The sequence below is a fragment of the Prunus dulcis genome, chromosome 2 (assembly GCF_902201215.1).
Source record: "Prunus dulcis chromosome 2, ALMONDv2, whole genome shotgun sequence".
NCBI lineage: Eukaryota > Viridiplantae > Streptophyta > Magnoliopsida > Rosales > Rosaceae > Prunus > Prunus dulcis.
This window is the reverse complement of record NC_047651.1, coordinates 17,851,838-17,868,909: the sequence shown is the minus strand read 5'-3', so window position 1 is coordinate 17,868,909 and position 17,072 is coordinate 17,851,838. Positions and strand designations below refer to the sequence as shown.

General features: G+C 37.8%; 3 protein-coding genes across 6 annotated transcripts; 1 reads left to right on the top strand and 2 right to left on the bottom strand.

The window, feature by feature from the left end:
* Positions 1-141: 141 nt before the first annotated feature.
* LOC117620132 lies at positions 142-3,557 on the bottom strand. 4 transcript variants are annotated; one of them, XM_034350248.1, is made up of 3 exons: positions 3,459-3,557; positions 1,827-3,369; positions 142-378 (listed from the first exon to the last, which is right to left on the bottom strand). In XM_034350248.1, the coding sequence occupies exons 2-3, from the start codon at positions 3,293-3,295 to the stop codon at positions 351-353; spliced, it is 1,497 nt and encodes a 498-aa protein (XP_034206139.1). In that variant the 5' UTR covers positions 3,296-3,369; positions 3,459-3,557; the 3' UTR covers positions 142-350. The 4 variants fall into 4 exon arrangements, with proteins under 4 accessions (XP_034206139.1, XP_034206141.1, XP_034206138.1 ...); XM_034350250.1 differs by having other exon boundaries at positions 1,827-3,015; positions 3,052-3,529; XM_034350247.1 differs by having other exon boundaries at positions 1,827-3,525.
* Positions 3,558-5,009: 1,452 nt separating this feature from the next.
* LOC117617651 lies at positions 5,010-12,070 on the bottom strand. Its single transcript, XM_034347115.1, has 10 exons — positions 11,167-12,070; positions 10,940-11,038; positions 10,559-10,761; positions 10,058-10,242; positions 9,727-9,835; positions 9,262-9,575; positions 8,489-8,914; positions 7,485-7,566; positions 5,740-7,368; positions 5,010-5,367 (listed from the first exon to the last, which is right to left on the bottom strand). The coding sequence occupies exons 1-10, from the start codon at positions 11,232-11,234 to the stop codon at positions 5,207-5,209; spliced, it is 3,276 nt and encodes a 1,091-aa protein (XP_034203006.1). The 5' UTR covers positions 11,235-12,070; the 3' UTR covers positions 5,010-5,206.
* Positions 12,071-14,843: 2,773 nt separating this feature from the next.
* LOC117620003 (50S ribosomal protein L5, chloroplastic) lies at positions 14,844-16,897 on the top strand. The gene is made up of 3 exons (XM_034350084.1): positions 14,844-15,328; positions 15,701-15,901; positions 16,395-16,897. Exons 1-3 carry the CDS (start codon positions 15,071-15,073, stop codon positions 16,722-16,724), a joined length of 789 nt encoding a protein of 262 aa, XP_034205975.1. The 5' UTR covers positions 14,844-15,070; the 3' UTR covers positions 16,725-16,897.
* Positions 16,898-17,072: the final 175 nt, after the last annotated feature.

Here is a 17,072-nt window from a genome sequence, read left to right as displayed (position 1 = left end):
GCCAGCAGCGCGTGAGTGGCTTGAGAAAATTCTGCGACCAGAAAATTCTCAAATCACCCAACAATAACAGAGCAGCAAGTTCCAAATATTACTACTCTTTTAACAACACACAGGCAAATACAGTTGAACTGATCGGTTGTCACATTTAAACTGCACTCCCATCATAACAAAAGTGTGCAAGATTCATAATTATACTGAGGAAAATTCTAACTAATCCTCCTAATAAGGGAAAACTTACTATGCATCAATTCCATATAGATTGTATAACTATCTGCCAACAATCCACAACACAGAGAACGCTGTTTCTTGAATACATACGTACTTGCAAGAAACCCTCCTGCTTAAAAGGGTCAACCCCGCAAGAGATGGATACCACACCTGAAAAAAGAAACTTCCAACCAGAATAAATATCACAGTACTAATCAATTTGAATAGACCTCACAAATGATAAAGCTAAACACAGTATGATATCAAAGCCGTAATAGCAGTTTATTACCTGCATTCCTCGGTGGCCATAATCTAACATGCAATTTCCTCAATAAGATTTGTTTTCTCCTCTAATTGACTACATGTAACCCAAAAATAATTCAATAGAATCAGTAAGCTCCCTCTAACGTTCATCAACCAAATCAAGAAGTGAAAGCTCCCCATTGACACTCTGTATTAAACACCTAGAAAAACATTTATTCAGAGGCATGTGTCTGCTGCAGAGAGCTATATACATCATTCTCAAGAGCATATACCTTGCAGGCCCTTGGGGATGATTTGATATTGCAGTGGTGGCCAGGCCATAGAGAATGAAACTGAAAAGGTTTCTACAAAAAAATAATCCTAATTCTAAGCTGTTTATTTATTTCTTGTTTATCTTTTTTGATTGAATATCAGCTGAAGAAAGATAAAAAAGTGCATCGGTGGCCATGATGAGTGTTTGAGTTGCACCTGCATATTAGTAGTTAGGCCTACTTTTTTCATCCAGCTTACTGAAATCTTTCGGGGCAAAAATGGGCAATAAAGGATTGAGGGATGACTGGGATTGTCGTCGTCTTAATGCGAAAGTTCTTGATCCTGATGGTAAAGTTTTGCCAGCTCAAATTTCCAACAAGCTTAAACAGCTTGGACTGAAAATGTGGCCGGCAAGCCTCCATATTTGTTGTTCTGGGAGGGTTCAGGGGGAGGTCCAAAACGTGCAGACGTAGTGCACTTCATGAAACACAACGGTATATTTTATTTTTGGTCAAACATGAAAGATAACAGGGTATAGCAGACTAGAGTTGTGCTTAGCTGAAACTTGAGACTATAACTCTGACCATGTGAGGTGAGGTGAGCCGTTTAACCATAACAAATGAAGAAAGTTGAATGAACAAAAGAGACCAATACTCGAATAAATAGATTACAAAAGTAGGACGATACAGCCCATTCTTGAGTTTTGATTACAATAAAAAAGCAGATCAAAATAAGTTCTGTTTTCATGCCATTACAAAAGCAGAGTCAACCAGACCACAAATATCTAATCTTAAATAAGCTAAAGACAACACTAACTAGCTTGCATGGTCTTCTCCTCATAGCATGATTCTTCACTCGACAATTTACCTGTCCCAAAAAATACATAAATATCAAAATTTGAGCAAACCCTACGTAATGAACAACAGTAAGATTAAAATAAGTAATCATAAATCCACACCTGCCATTGGCAGGATACCAGCCAGCATTGCATATGTAACAAAAACATATAAAACAGATATGTGGATGTGGTAGTGTTCATTTATTCACCTTATAAAAAAAAGCATATATAATGCAGAGAAGTAAGTAGGGGTAAAACTACTTACAGAACAAAAGCACCAAGCACACTTGCATGCAGGGTGCGGTCACACGGGTGAGATGTGCGAGACAGTCTGGTATCGCAGTCAAAGAAGCGAGTATGAACATGTTTGACGTCCCTTCCCGTCGTTGTGGTCGGTGGTGAGATTTCAAAGGTTAACGACATAATGCGCAACTTCTCAGACCTTCTAGGTGCGTTGTTGCCTGGAGAAATATATAAGCTCATAATTAGGCAGACTTTCAGACCTTCTATATGAACAAAGCAGTGGTCATATCTTGAATATGTACGACGAAAATCAGCAGGCAACTTATCCGCTTCCGCTAGAACTTGCTCCAGTGGCAATTTTTTAATAACAGACACATGATCAGGAGCAACAGAGTAGACAACAATGGCATATCCACGCTGTTTCCTCTTCTTATAACTGAACATGAAAGACTCATTGTCATCCATCACGAGCAAAGCTTTTCCTTTAAAAGGAAGAGGACGATCGGAGAAAAAATTAGGAGTCCCGACTTCTATCCATTTTGGATGTTCCTCTTCACTAGTGTCAAAGCCATATACCATACTGGTCCCAGTCGACAGAAGGATAAAACTATCCACAATTGCACAAGAGAAGTCTCCATAGCTTCCACCAGGCTCGAGAATTGAAGGTGCGGGAAGGGGAGACCATTTCTTAGAGTTGGGGTTGAAAACCTGAAAATATGGAGGCTTTTTCTTACATAAGATTGTCTCACCGGAGAGAGCATAGAGTTTCCCCGAAACCTCCATCAGCAGGGGTTTAGGGACTTCTCCAAGCAATTTCCCAAACATACGCTCTCGGCCCCTCAGTTTGATCGTGGGATTCGGATCCCGAGTCTCAAATCCATATATAGCTCTACTCGCATCTGGTCCGAATCGCCTATCGCTGCGCTCGGCCACGGTTGAGAGGCGGGATTTCGCACCTCCGCCGAAAACAATTTGAGATCCAAAGACACCGCAACCCATATAACCGGGAAGATACTCGCCGGTGAGAGAAGCCCGATAGCGTAATTCACTATTGCCCTTGGAGCAAGCCGCGCATTCGGTTCTGGTTGTCGCATCATCCGGATGGTTTAATTCACTACAATCCTCCTTCTCCTCGTCGGGGGCTTTGAGGGATTTGGAGCACCACGGGCATTTGGAGCACCACGGGCATTTGCTTCTATCACCATCACCACCAATAGCAGTAGGATTAGTAGGAAGGTCGGGATCACCAATAGCAGTAGGATTAGTTGGAAGGTCGGGATCACCAGTAGCAGTAGGATTAGGATTAGTAGGAAGATCAGGATCAAAGCGGCAGGAGCATGATGAGGAAAACAAATCGCTCAATTTGATGGAATTAATAACGTAAGAAACAGTCTCAACCTTCACAACCATGGAACATATATATAAGGACCTCTCATCATTCCACCTTAATGGTCCCGTCAAATCTTCCATGTCGCCGCCGCCTGCCTCCATACACCACTTGCTGCTATGCTAACGGATATCCACCCAAGGGAATGCTAGCAACCTTCTCTTTTGAAGATTTTTCCCTTTTTTCATTGACACGTGTCATTTTCTTTATACTTAAAACAATGTCATTAATAATTGATACAATCTAACTATTGTTTTTCAAACTTACCCTTATTAAAACCGTACTGGATACTGAGAAACCCTAGCCACACTCTGATCTCTTTTCTCCTTGCTGACAGCCAACCAAGAGGAAGCTAAGGGGGAGGTGGCCACTACCCCTCTTCTTTTTCTCCCATATTTTTCTTTCCTCTTATCCCCTCTTCTCCTCCTCTTCTTCTCTCAAGATAGTCTAGATCTGTTTGGATATAGGTTTGTTTATCTGTTTGTTTTGTGTGAGTGTTTTTGCAGTGTTCCAGGTGACTAGTGTTGTCTTTGTCTTGGTGGCGGCGACAGTAGTGACGTTGGATTGTCTCTCCTTGTGGCTGATGTTTTGTCTCTGTTTTAACGGCAACGGCAGCAGCAACGCTGGTGGTAGTTGTTGGGATGTGGTGCTCTTCTTTACTCTGCGCCGATCGAAGAACTATGCTTAGTCATAGGAGGTTTTCTTTGTCAGGCTCTGAGTTGAAGTAGAGTATTCGTTCTCCGTGTTCTTTACTAGTTTCTGCTATGGTATGACTTACAGTTTGTGTGGGTGTCAAAGAACTATGATTTTGCTCATAGAATGCTTCTTTTGACAATTGGGATGTTCCGCGGTCCTCTCCTATAGGTTTACTATTTGGGATTTTTAAGGTCCTCTCATGTGGGTCTACTGTGTTGGTCTCTAGTTGCAGTTCTCGTCGGAGGTCTTTGTGTTAGGTTTTGTTTTTGACTTGTTCTTTTATTGTAATGGTCCAAAGTGACCTGAATTGGACTCTCATGTTAATCCATGACGTGTGTGGTATTTTTTCCTCCCCTGAAATTTGTCCCATGAGGTTGTCCTAGGAAGGTTTTAACAAGGTCACTGTATCATGTCGCTCTTTGTACTGGTTTTATGAATGAATTCTCCTTCTAAACACAAAAAACTTACCCTTATTAAATATATTAACTTTCATGTTTTCTCCAATTTATCCTTTAATTTTTTTACAATTTTCTTACTACCTTGTTAAAAAATTCATATATTGATGAAGAACCACGGGTGTGGTGAAAAATTCAAATTCACGTGGAAACAAATATGTATGAACATGCCTTGGTCTTGGATGTATGCTGATGTTGAATTCATTGGAATGATGTAGGTGTTCCAAGAATTGTTTTTACCATCTCATCTATTTCTGCCACCTGGAACTAATTTTTAGGTTATTTCTTGCTGATTTTTTTAAAATAAATTTTTTTTGTTAAAAGACTAATCCTACGACAATTGAATTGAATGTAATTTTGAAATTTTTTTTATAAAAACTGAGTTTTTTGTCTTATTTAATTTTTACCAAGATGACAAGAATGTTTTTTTAAAAAATGGATGAATTGAAAGAAATATAAAAGTCAATACATTTAATAAGGGTAAATTAGGAAAACAAAAGCTAATTTGTCTCGAGTATTAATGACATTGTTTTAAGTGTAAGTAAAGTAACACACGTCATTAAGAAAATGGAGAAAGTTTTGCTATCAGTATGAGAAATGAGTTTAGATTGATTAGGGGAGTAGTTGATCCCATATCCTCACACTTCACGATTCATGACTTTCCTCATTCAAGTAAGTATACGTGCAATCAAATTAATTGCCAGGTGAAATGCTAATTGCGAGAAAAATCCATTAATTACACTAGCCTCAAGATCCCATTTGAAATAAGCAATATTAAACACATCGCCCGTCCCTTGAATTGCACATCTGGCCACAAGACTCTCAATACATTGAGATATGCACAAGTTCAAACATCTGAGTCAACTACCTATACCCGAAACCCATGTCAAGTTCATGTCCGTACATCCCTTGGGTATGTCCACCAGCAGCAAATGGGCGAATCTGTTTCGAATTTGACCTTAAGTCCATCTCCATGAGCCTTTGGAGTACCTCTGGATGGTTGCTTCCACCAGAAACATCAGGAGCTGAATTTTAAAGAACGTCAGTATATACCACATGCAATTTCCAAAATATAGTATAGCCTGTTCAATGTTTATAAGGCATAAAACTGAAATTCCAGCAAAGGAAAGAAGATTTCAATCGATGTTGAACTATATAGAAGAAAACAAGAAAATTTACTTATGCAATTTTTGGGGGTTTAAGAAGGCTGAATATGAAAGGGCAAGAAATATATTGTCAGAAACTTTGGCCTTTGAGAGGAGAAATACAAGTAAATGTGCACAATATCTGTCACAAACCACTTAATGGATGCATTCGCATAAAAATTCAGAGTATCATGCAGACGCAATAAAATCAACCAGAAGTACTAACAACAGATGCAAAGAGAAGTGCTTTACCGGGCGACGGCATTCCATGACCACCAAAGTTGGGCTGCCGGGGACCATAAGGAAAACCTGGCATTGGGTTCATTTCTTGCATAAAACTATTCACCTGACTGCTTGGATGAGCAGGAAGAGGTGCACCCCGGTTGGGATGAGGAGGCAGGGGTTGAGCATTGGATAATCCTTGTAGCAGGTGAGGAGGAAAGTTGCCTGGTAGGTGCATCTGTTGCAACATAGGGTGATGGGCACGAGCATCAAACCCAGATTGCCCGGCGTTTGCATGATGAAAAGGTGGACGAACCATATTTGCATGAAATTGATGGTTTGGTGGAGGATCACTTCGGATAATGCCCTCTGGCGCCATAAAATTCATCTGAGAATTGATATTAGCGGGATGAGAATCTAATTGATGGAACAAGGACCCCCCATGATTCAACTGAGGATGATGGAGCTGTTGAGAAGATGGCTGAACATGAAGGTTCTGATATGGGAGATCAGGCTCTCTCATATCATAAGGACCACGAAGAAAAGGCGGACCTTCTTGGCTTACCATGATACTCCTTTCATCTTTAAAGGCCGAATTCATAGCTGCCAATTTTTCAGCAATGTCAACTTGTGTGTTTGGGGAGGAGAACAATTTGTTTTTCACTAGATTCCCAGAAGACATAAAATTTTGGATGTTCAATGGTTCACTGACTGTAATCAAGCTATCCTCTTCAGGAAGTCGAAAATCAGCAGGCCCATCAAAGACACCAATCTTAGACCCCAAGTCCGTTCCAACCTGTGATGAACCTAGTTCAATTTGAGGATTGTCAAAGCCTAGCAACCGCTCTTCAATCTTATCTGATTTTGTTTGCTTCCTTCTATGTGCTGTCAAGTCATTACTACTATGGCTAGTTGTGTTCGGTCCAATTTCAGTTGCAGATGGAAGAAGACTGTTATCTATCACGGGAAAAGGTAACCCCTGAGGCTCCACAACATCTACCCTTGCAGACCCAATTGGGCCCCTTTTAACAGAAACCGGAGCTCCAACTGATTGTAACTCTTTCATAAAAGCAGTTCCAAAGAGTGTTTCAAGAGTAAGACTCTTCCCTGAATCAGAAGCATTTTCAGCATTGTCCTCTTTTGAACTGTGAACTGCACTGCCAATAGTTGTTCTTTCAATGTCATGTAATTTTTCAAAAAATGTTGTTTCTTGATTAGGAGATGGTTCCATATCTTTCAAGCCTGTTCCCTTCTGCAACAGTGAAAGCAAGTGCTGGGATGCATGATTATCGACATTAGCTTTCAGCTGCTCGGGCTTTTTACCAGGTAAAGCCCACCTTTGAACAGGGGCCTGCAAGTTTGGACCACTTTCACTAATTTCAGACAGAATCGATTGTTCAAGGTCTTCACAAGTAAGGACTGCCGAAACTGCCTCTGGTTTATTTTTTTTAAATGGTTCCTTGGTGTTACCAACTGTTGGAGATACTAAATCTGATGTCATAAGCCTGTCTGCCGGTTCAGAGTTTTGGGAAGAAAAAGTAGGAAGACTGTGATCATGTACCCCATCAGAAATGTGGGGTCCACCTTTTTCACCACCAACGATCAATGAAAGTAAGTCATTTCGCCTTCCAGATGAGAGATCATCACCAGATTTCTTTTCTGCAGTAAGATTGAACTAATTAGAGCTCAAATGTACATTTCCCATTCCAAGTATAAACAATTGATGTTGGAAAGCATTTTGAACTATAAAGTCCAAAAGATCAATGGAAGCAGACCTTCTTCGCGAAACCAATGAGCAAACTTGGAAGACTGGACAGTGTCAGGGCTCCATGTCTCATCTGCTTTACTATCATGATGCTAAAGAAGCACAAAAGATATAGATGAGACTCGTGATTCAAGCTAACGATTTTGTTTTCATTTAAATGAGGAAAAAAACACACACACTGACACATATGCCAATAAGCATCAGATGGATGTAAAGCCATGAATTGCACAGTTAAAAGTGATGTGAGGGCCCTTCCACTTAGAGCATCCACAATCATGCTCTCTATTTTTTAGTTAAAATTTAGCTAAAAACACTAGAAAGCTATTTTAGGAGCTCTCTATAAAATTTCAACTCCAACCATACTCTCTAGTTTAAAGAGTCATAAATGTTTTTCATAAAATTAATTCAATTTTTGAATAAAATGTAGACACAAAAGCAATAATTAAAAATAGTTGGCATAAATGCTTAAAATAATATTAAATATAGAAGCATTTAATTATAGGGAATCACTAGGAGTACTTTCTCTCTCCTCATATTTAGGAGCTCCTAGAGGTCCCCTATTTTAGGAGCTGGATAGAGAGCATGGTTGGAGGTGGGTTTTTTAAATTCCTCCCTAAATTTTAGTTGAGGAGGTGGTTTAAGGAGCCCATTGTGGATGCTCTTAACCAAGGAAAAGTGATGTGAAAGAGAACATGCAGATGCAAGGAAAACTCACCTGGACCTAAATTGGACCCTAAGAACGCCTAAATGGAAAACTTCTTTGCTAAACATAATTCTAATGGACCTTATCAATAGCAGGTCTCAGTACAGTAATAGCATGTTAAATGCTCGCACAGATGCAAGATAGATATTGGGCTCAGGGGGATCACATCATGGTATGACTTTATGGTCATAAAAAATAAGAACAAATCAAGACCTTTGTGAACTTGAAACTCGTCCTGAGTAGTAATCTTTGCAAGTATTTATAGAAAATCTATAAATTCAAAAAGAAACACCATTGGACACCACAATTACCTCACTTATCTTAGAGGAACCAACACCATTTAATGCTCCAGCACTGCTAAAGAGCTTTTCCAGTATTGATGTAGAATGACCTTCATTGGATTCATCAACAATCTTATTCCTGGCCAGCTTTTCAGCATTGAGATCAATCACTTCACTATTTTTGGAGGCTTCTAAAGCTTGCAATGTATTCGATGTATCGTATATTTGACTATCAATGCCAATGATCTTATTATAGGCACCTTGGGGTGGTGACAAATTTGGATTCTTCTCACTCATGCTATCAACCGAGACATGAGTACTTGCACTTCCATGTTGCTGCTTGCCCAACACCATTTGTTCAGCTGATTGTTTCTCCACTTGTTTATCAGAAGTCCCATTTAAAACAAGTTTACTTTTGGCATGCAAAATATTTTCATCAAGTTCAGAACTCCCAACCTATCACAAGGAAGCAACAGATATTCTATTCATAACAGAACCCAACTGAAGGAACATGCAAATATTAGGAAGATTCAATCTTGGGTTGGCATTACTAAATGGTAATTTATCAGCACTATAAACTACATGATGCACTGATCAGCAAAATTAATCTAAATAAAAAAAAGACAAATTTTCAACTATTAGCCCAACATCACATGCAAGTGACAACAAAGTGCTTCGGCATTCCTCAACCTAATATCTCTTGGCCCTTCTAGCAAGATTGTTATAATTTTAATTCAATAGATAACATGACCTATGTAATCCTTGAAATTACCACCTCCAATAATGTTATGCACAATGGTTACCTCCACTTCATGGGGATGGCTCAAGGACTTTGCTCCAAGATTTCTTTCCAAGACTGTGCTTGCAAAACCTGGGGGTACAAGAGGTCTGGGTGCAGGAGTTTGCAAGAGAAAAGTAGACTTTTCAGCATCATTATTTGAAGCTGGTGGTATAAGAGGCTCCTCTATTTCACTGCTTCTATGCAAAAGTCTCTTCTCATCTTTGGAATCATCCAACAGTGTGGCAAAGTCAAAATCACCTTTGTTCTTCTCTGGCTTCAGCTTCTGCTTTTCTTGAAATGCTTTCTGCTGTTCTTTTCTCATCAATTCAAACGAAGCTGAGAGGAAATTCATCAAATTTCAAACTTGCATTAACTGACATAAAAAACATACTGACCCATACTAGAGACATATGAAAGACTAACAAGAACAGAAGAAAAGTAAAAATCACTACTTCTACCAAGCAACCTCAATGACAAGAGCAAATACCTCTTCTCTTTCTTTCCTCTTCTGCTCTATCCTCACTTGTAACCTCAGACGAACCAAATGTTTCATCATTCAATGAGTCAGTCATCTCCCTCCGTGAGTGAGGTGCTGCCTACAAATTATAGTAAGTTAGTGAAGAATAACTAGGAGGCTTTTAATTCGCATTATACTGTTCTTAAAGAGAAAAACTATCTTATCAAAAAGAAAAACATAGATAAAACCATGCAGCAGCATTTTAAAAGTGGTGGATACTTAAATCCACTACTGCAGGCATTATGCTTCTGAAAATTGTTTACAAAAACATGTTCGAGCCACAAATAAGTAAAAGGCTTACCTTGTACGGGCGGGGAGGGTGATATGGCTCGTTGGTTCTATTGAGCTGGTACGTATCATTAGGTCGAACTTTTGGTGCTGATATCCCTGCAGTAAACCCAGCAGGTCTTGGAAAGGAACCACTTCCGAGTAGTCCATCATGCTCAGGAACCTGCCAAGACCGCTTCCCATAATGCCTTCCAGAATCTGTATATCGATACAGTAATTCAGCAGGGTAGAAATACAACAGTTCAGAATTGATTTTTCTAGAGAAATAGTCTAGCCTGATATCAGCTCTACAGGGGTGGAATAAATGATGATATTGCCACTGAAATGAGCATGACACAGAATGAAGACAAAACATATTTCAATCAGAAATAAATTTCTTGATTGTTTCAAGACAGGAAATGAACATATTTTAAATACATCTGTAGTTCTACAGAGAAGAGAAATCCATATCAATCCACAACTGGATGTCAAAATTCCTTTATCAAATACCAATATGAGTAATCTAAAACTTTACCTGAATCCCTATCAGATTGCGAGTCACTATCTTTATCACTCCGTCCAGTTGAACGACTTTCCCACCTTCCAGGGATTGCCCGCGAATAACCAGCTACATCCCCTCTCGTGGGTGGGGACGACCCATACTCATTTCGCCTGAAACTATGTGATGACAAACCACTAGATATCCTTTGCCGATCTTTGAAAGCATCCTCGAACTCACTGATTTAAAAAGGAAAATAACTTAAACTACGGTCATACATAATGAACAAGGCTTAATATGATATACGAGTAAAGCAGTATTAGTAACCAACCAAACAGCATAACCAGGCATCTATAATACAAAAATAACTTAAGAAATACAAGTTAACAACCGAACCAATCAAAAGAGGCATATCACCTTATAATTGACTGGTCGAACCCACTTGGCAACTTCTTGCAGATATCTAATTCACAAAACGACAGTAGGAATTCTCTCGTATATGATAATTTCGACTTCCTGTAACATAAGAGGAACAATATTGTTATAGTTCACCAATGACAAAGGAAAGAAAAATTCATGAATAGATATACAAGAAGAACTACATCAATTAGTAAAACCAGAAGTGCCAAAGACAAATTTATTACTTTTGAATTTCGTTATCCGTTTCAGTAGGCTGATCTGGTGACTGTGTGTCTTCATTCTCTAAGCTCATTCTGCAAATAGTCGATGCAAACAGTATATCCCAACTACAAGCTAATCAGAGTGTCCTCCCAACCGTAAAAACAACCGCTCTTCAATCAACAGTCACGACTCCAAACTCAAAAGGCAAAGCCCAAAAACCATATCAACATCCAAATCAACGCAAGGGTTTCCTACCTCCACAGGAAGCTTCAATTTAATACATCCACTAATTGCCTAATTGCTACACCAATTCTAACCCAGAAAGTCAATTTGATACACAAAGTTATACAATTCAGTGCAAAAAAATTAGTAAGCCCAGCTCAGGCATCACCCATTACCAAATCCCAAATCCAATTTCTCAACTCCCGAGCAATACAAATCAGCCCAAAAAAAAGTCTACGCCACTGCCACTAGACCCTAAAATAGAGCAAATCCATTCTCTGATCCAGCTCAATCTAGAACAATATCCAATACATCCAATATTCCAAAAACTACCAAAACTCTCCCTAATCAATCTTTGTCCAATTCAAAACACCAAAGCACAAATATATACACATACTAGTATGATCAACCTATTCTGCAAATCCAAACTCGAACCTTGCGTAGATTCAAGAAATTTTTATCAAAAAAATCCTCAAATTTTGGTTGGTATAAGCATCAGATGAGCAACAAGCCTAGGGTTTCTTTGCCTTCAAAATATATTTTTTTAAGATCTTACAAACCTAAGGTATTATTATGGAGGAACTACCGGCATCCAAATGAAAAGAAAGGGACAGAGAGAGAGAGCGAGAGAGACAGATTCACTGAAAAATTAGGGTTTGATTTCTGCCTTGTTCTCCTTTCGATCGAGATGAGAGAGAGAGAGAGTATTAGTGGGAGATTCAGAGCGCGAGAGAGTTGTTTAGAGAGAGAGAGAGAGAGAGGCAAAGCAAAGGGTCTCCTGTTGCGGAAAAGACCTCCTTCACCTTCACATCGCTGAGAAATAAAATAATAATATTTTAAAATATTATGAAACACATGTGACGCGCTTCTTTTACTCGTGACCGCACGCTCTCTCTCTCTCTCTCTCTCTCTCTCTCTCTCTCTCTCTCTCTTTTTGTTTTAATATACTGAATTTTAGATTGATACATGGATATATTGCTTTCACCTCTTTATGTTGATATAGTCTGGTCTAGCTAGCTCTACCTCTACCTTCCCTCGCATTTTCCTTTTGCATTTTTTCCTTTCTTTTTCATCCCGCAATGCAATGTGTTGTGATAGTTTTATAGATCTTAAATCAATCGAATTGAAAATTATTCAACTTGTGTCATAACAATTAGGTGATCATGAACGAATCCAGTATTTTAAAATGGACTGAACTGGATTTTGTTAAATTTAGAGAAGAAAAAAAATCGTTTTTCAAGTATGATATAGAGATTTTTAATAAAGTATGAAAATTAGACTTTTGAAATACTAATGTTTTTAATGATATTTTTGTCAGTTTGTATTCCTTACATCTTAAATAAGCAAACACAATTTTATGAGATTTTAGTGTAAATTATACATTAACTTATTGAGGTATCAATATTGGTATAAAATGTATCTTATACTAAAACTGGATTTTCATATTTTGATTTGTTGGGAATTTGACTTTATGGTATTTTTAATTGAATCCAAATGGAGGGTACTTCCTTATTTACATTATAAACTTAAGTAAATGGAGTAACATAAAAATAAATTCAAGTAAACAAACAAAACATTTACTTAAATGTTTGGAATGGAAATAAGACAAGGCAATATAAGGAAGAAAAAAGAAGAAGGCAATAGGTGGCTCGAGAGTGGCCCTGCCCAAAAAGCCCACTTAAGCCAGGCCCAATGGACGGGCTCATTTCAATCCCTTTTAAACCAAAAGCCCGACAAAGGGCGGCCCCTAGCTGGCTATGTCTATTTGACTAAATAGTTATGTTTTTTTGTGTGTGTAAAGACTACATCACATTTAAAAATATAATTTAAAAAAATATGTATGATCTATGTACTCTATTTGACTAAATAGTTTTTTTTTTTTTTTCATATAAAGACTATATCACATTTAAGAATAAAATAAAAATCCGTATGATCTATGTCACATTTAAATAAAAATATTACTCAAAATCAAACTTATGAGTGTATAAATCCTCTACTTTGTTGATATTATGAACTACATAAACAAAGGGTGACCAATTGTTATATGGACAATATGTTCATCAAATTGCAGAACTGAAGTACTCTAATTGCTAAAGTGATTCATAAAATTGAAAGTAGAAGATTATATTGAGTTTGATTTCTACATTAACTATCAAAACTGACTAAAGATAGTGAAAGTAAGTTCAACATTTAACATATGTTTTTTGTTGTTGTGAAATTCTAGAATTGCATTCATAATTTAACTAAAGAAGTCATTAGCCACAAAAAGCCATTACAATAAAGTTGCGATCCAACATCAAAATTAAGAGAATCTAGTGCGGCTTCACTAACGGTCACACAGGATCGAAGAAACTCTAGCATAGACATCTCAACTAAGATTTCAAACTCAGAATAATTAAAAAGAGATAAGGCTTGAAAAAACAAAGCCATAATAATACAAATAAAACTTTCACAAATGAGAGATGAAAAGCTCTCACAAAAGGAGAGGTAAAAATTACACTAAGAACCTAAAGAGTCTTTGCGACTTATTCCAAATATAAAGAAACTGCAAAAAGAATGGTGGTGGAGATCAGATGCCAAATTGCCAATGGAGATCTGACGTCGAGATGCAGCTGCCTGTGATGATTGAAAGAAAATCATAACAAAACAATGACAAATAGGAGAAACCTTTTATATCTGAACATGGGGAAAGAGGAGAAAAGAGGAAGAACAGTGACTTCCTCCCTCTCAAATTAAAAACATTTTTATAAGTGTTTTTTGAGAAAAAAAAAGGCTAAAACCTTTAATATATGTTCAGCAACAGTGAGATTTACTGAAAATCTATATTGAATATTAATGTCAATATAAGAAACACTATAATTGAAAGAAAAAAAAAATCAATAAAATAGTGATGTAATGAATTAAAGTTGTAGATACTAGATAATGGAAATTTTGGAATGAAATATTCATCTATCCCAACTGAGCCAGGTGCCTAATTGAATTTTTTGGGGTTTCAGAAATGCTTTTAATCCTTATGCTAGCTTCTTTTGAATTTTTTTTTTCTCACCTCTCATTTGTGAGAGTTTTAATTTGTATTATTATGACATGCTTTTTCTAAGCTTTATCTCTGTTTGATTATTATGAGTTTGCAATCTTAATTGGAATGCCTATACGAGTATCTTCGATCATGTATAATTGTTAATGATGGCGCATTATTTTAATGTTAATGTTAAATTTCTGTGTAAAAGATTTTTTTTTATTGAATTATAAATGCAATCCAATAATTTCTCAAAAAATAACTTAGCACATTCATATGAATCTATCATCATATCAAAATTAAAATCTCTCCCTAATAAAATAAGAAAAATAAGAAAAAGAAAATGTAAGGACCCAATTTTTACTAAGGCTATTAAATTTGGGCAGCACATGCTTTGCCATTGGCTAACATATAATTTTTTTTGGGGTCAATTGGCTAACATATAATACTTTGATCATTTTCTTCCAAATGTACCTTACCTTATCCTATTTCATTCACGGAAAGCGATATCCAGTAATCACCCTCAATCTTGCCCAAATTCACAGAAAAACCACCTCACTCATCACTCTTACAGTCACTATCGTAAATAAGTTCCAAACCGAGGTCCTTTCCTCACGTCACACCCTAAACCCCGACCCGCTGAGTCTGAGTTCAAAGAACACACGGACACTGAAAGAACGGACACAGCAATGGCCTGCCCTTCGCTCTTACGCTCTGCCACGTCGTCGTTTCACGGTCAATTCCCAGTTGTTGTGTCACCTCCACCTTTACGACTGTCGTACGGAAACCCTAGAAATGGGGGCGGATTGGTGATGCCGGTGAAGGCCTCGGCGGTAGTGCTGGTGGAGAAGTCAGAGGCAGAGAAGGTCGGTCGGCTCAAGACCACTTACCTTGAAAAAATCGTTCCTCAGCTCAAAGAAGAGTTCTCCTACACGAACATCCACCAGGTGAACAAAACCTACCATTTTAATTTTGATTTTGATTTTTTTAACATGATTTTTGTTCATTTTAATTTTCTGGATATGGGTCTCTTCAGGTTTTAGACAATGTATCTGGGTTGATTTAAAATTATATTGGTTGTGCATTTTTACGTGCAATGGTTATTAAAATAACGAAATGGGGTTAGTTTTTTTGGTTGGAAAATGGCTCAGTGTGTTGTTTTGTTACTCCTAATTTTAGGAACTAGGTGAGAACTTGAGGTTTTAGATTATAAATATTCGGCTTTCAGAGGCTAACCAAACATCTTTTCGGTTTTCAAGGTTCAGCGCTTTACTATTGTGTTATATTTCTGTTATTTCTGCAATGTGGAACTTGGGCAGGTTCCGAAGATTGAGAAGGTTGTTGTGAACTGCGGTATTGGAGATGCTCAACAGAATGCTAAGGGGTTGGAAGCAGCAATGAATGACTTGGCGCTCATTACTGGGCAGAGACCCATAAAGACACGAGCAAAGGTTTCCCTTGCTACCTTCAAGATCAGGGAAGGCCAGCCACTTGGGATTGCTGTCACACTTAGAGGAAATGTGAGTATGCCTTTCCCCCTTAATAGTGTATCTTATCTTCTGCTTGATTTCGTTTACGTAGGTACTAGCAAGACTGATTCTTTTTTATTGCTTGTGAGTATGTCTATTATTCAGGTTTCTTATCATCTCCCGTTCAATAATTGCAATTTTGTTAATGAAAATTTAAGACAACACTATAAATCATGTGGAGGCCCATCTGGAAGTTCTTTACATTATGATGGTAACACAATACTAATATCTTGTTGCTATTGTGTAACATATCGTTAATAACGGAACCAGAAAGGAGCAGCTTCTTCATTTCTGTAAGGTTACCATAGGCAAAGAGTGCCTATGATTGAAGAGCAATGACCTATGGTGCAATTGTTGGTGTTATATGTGCTCAAAGGATTTGAACCAGTATTTCCTGTGGCAATACTTTTCAAAAATGTCTGTTTCTCTCAAAAACCCAAATGCATCCAATCTCATGCACTAGACTTACTATTCTATTTTGTAGGTGATGTACTCATTCCTTGATCGGCTGATTAACTTGGGACTTCCTAGGACAAGGGATTTCCAAGGTCTAAACCCAAATAGTTTTGATGGAAACGGGAACTACGCCGTTGGCATTAAGGAACAGAGTGTGTTCCCAGAGATCCGGTTTGATCTTGGTAAGGGCAGGGGAATGGATGTTTGCATTAGAACAACTGCTAAAACAGATAAAGAAGCTCAGACACTTTTGGCTCTGATGGGGATGCCATTCAGAGAGACCGGCCCTGTCAGTGCCGTGCGCAAGAAGAAGCTCAAGTCTCACCATTTCAGTTCAAAGGGAAGAGGACGAAGATGAGGGTTTTGCCGTTTCGAGAGGATGACACTGTGCTGTTGTTTTGTATTCCTGCCAAGTTAAAACCATCAACAACAGTTCAGTATGTTCAATGAATATGATATTTATTCTTGTTGTGTAAATTAAGCAGCTGTAAATGGCTAGTTGCCCACTGCTTAAAACAAAACAATTGTGTAGTAAATTGTGGTTAATAAAGAAAAAAAAATCTCAAAACTAAAAGAGTATAATTCATGTCACTATCAATCATAAAATAATTCTGATTAAAACTTAACATTTTCCTAAATCCTGATCAAATATATCGATCTTTAATGAGGACGTGGATTCCCATCAAAATATTTTTGTCACGTGTGT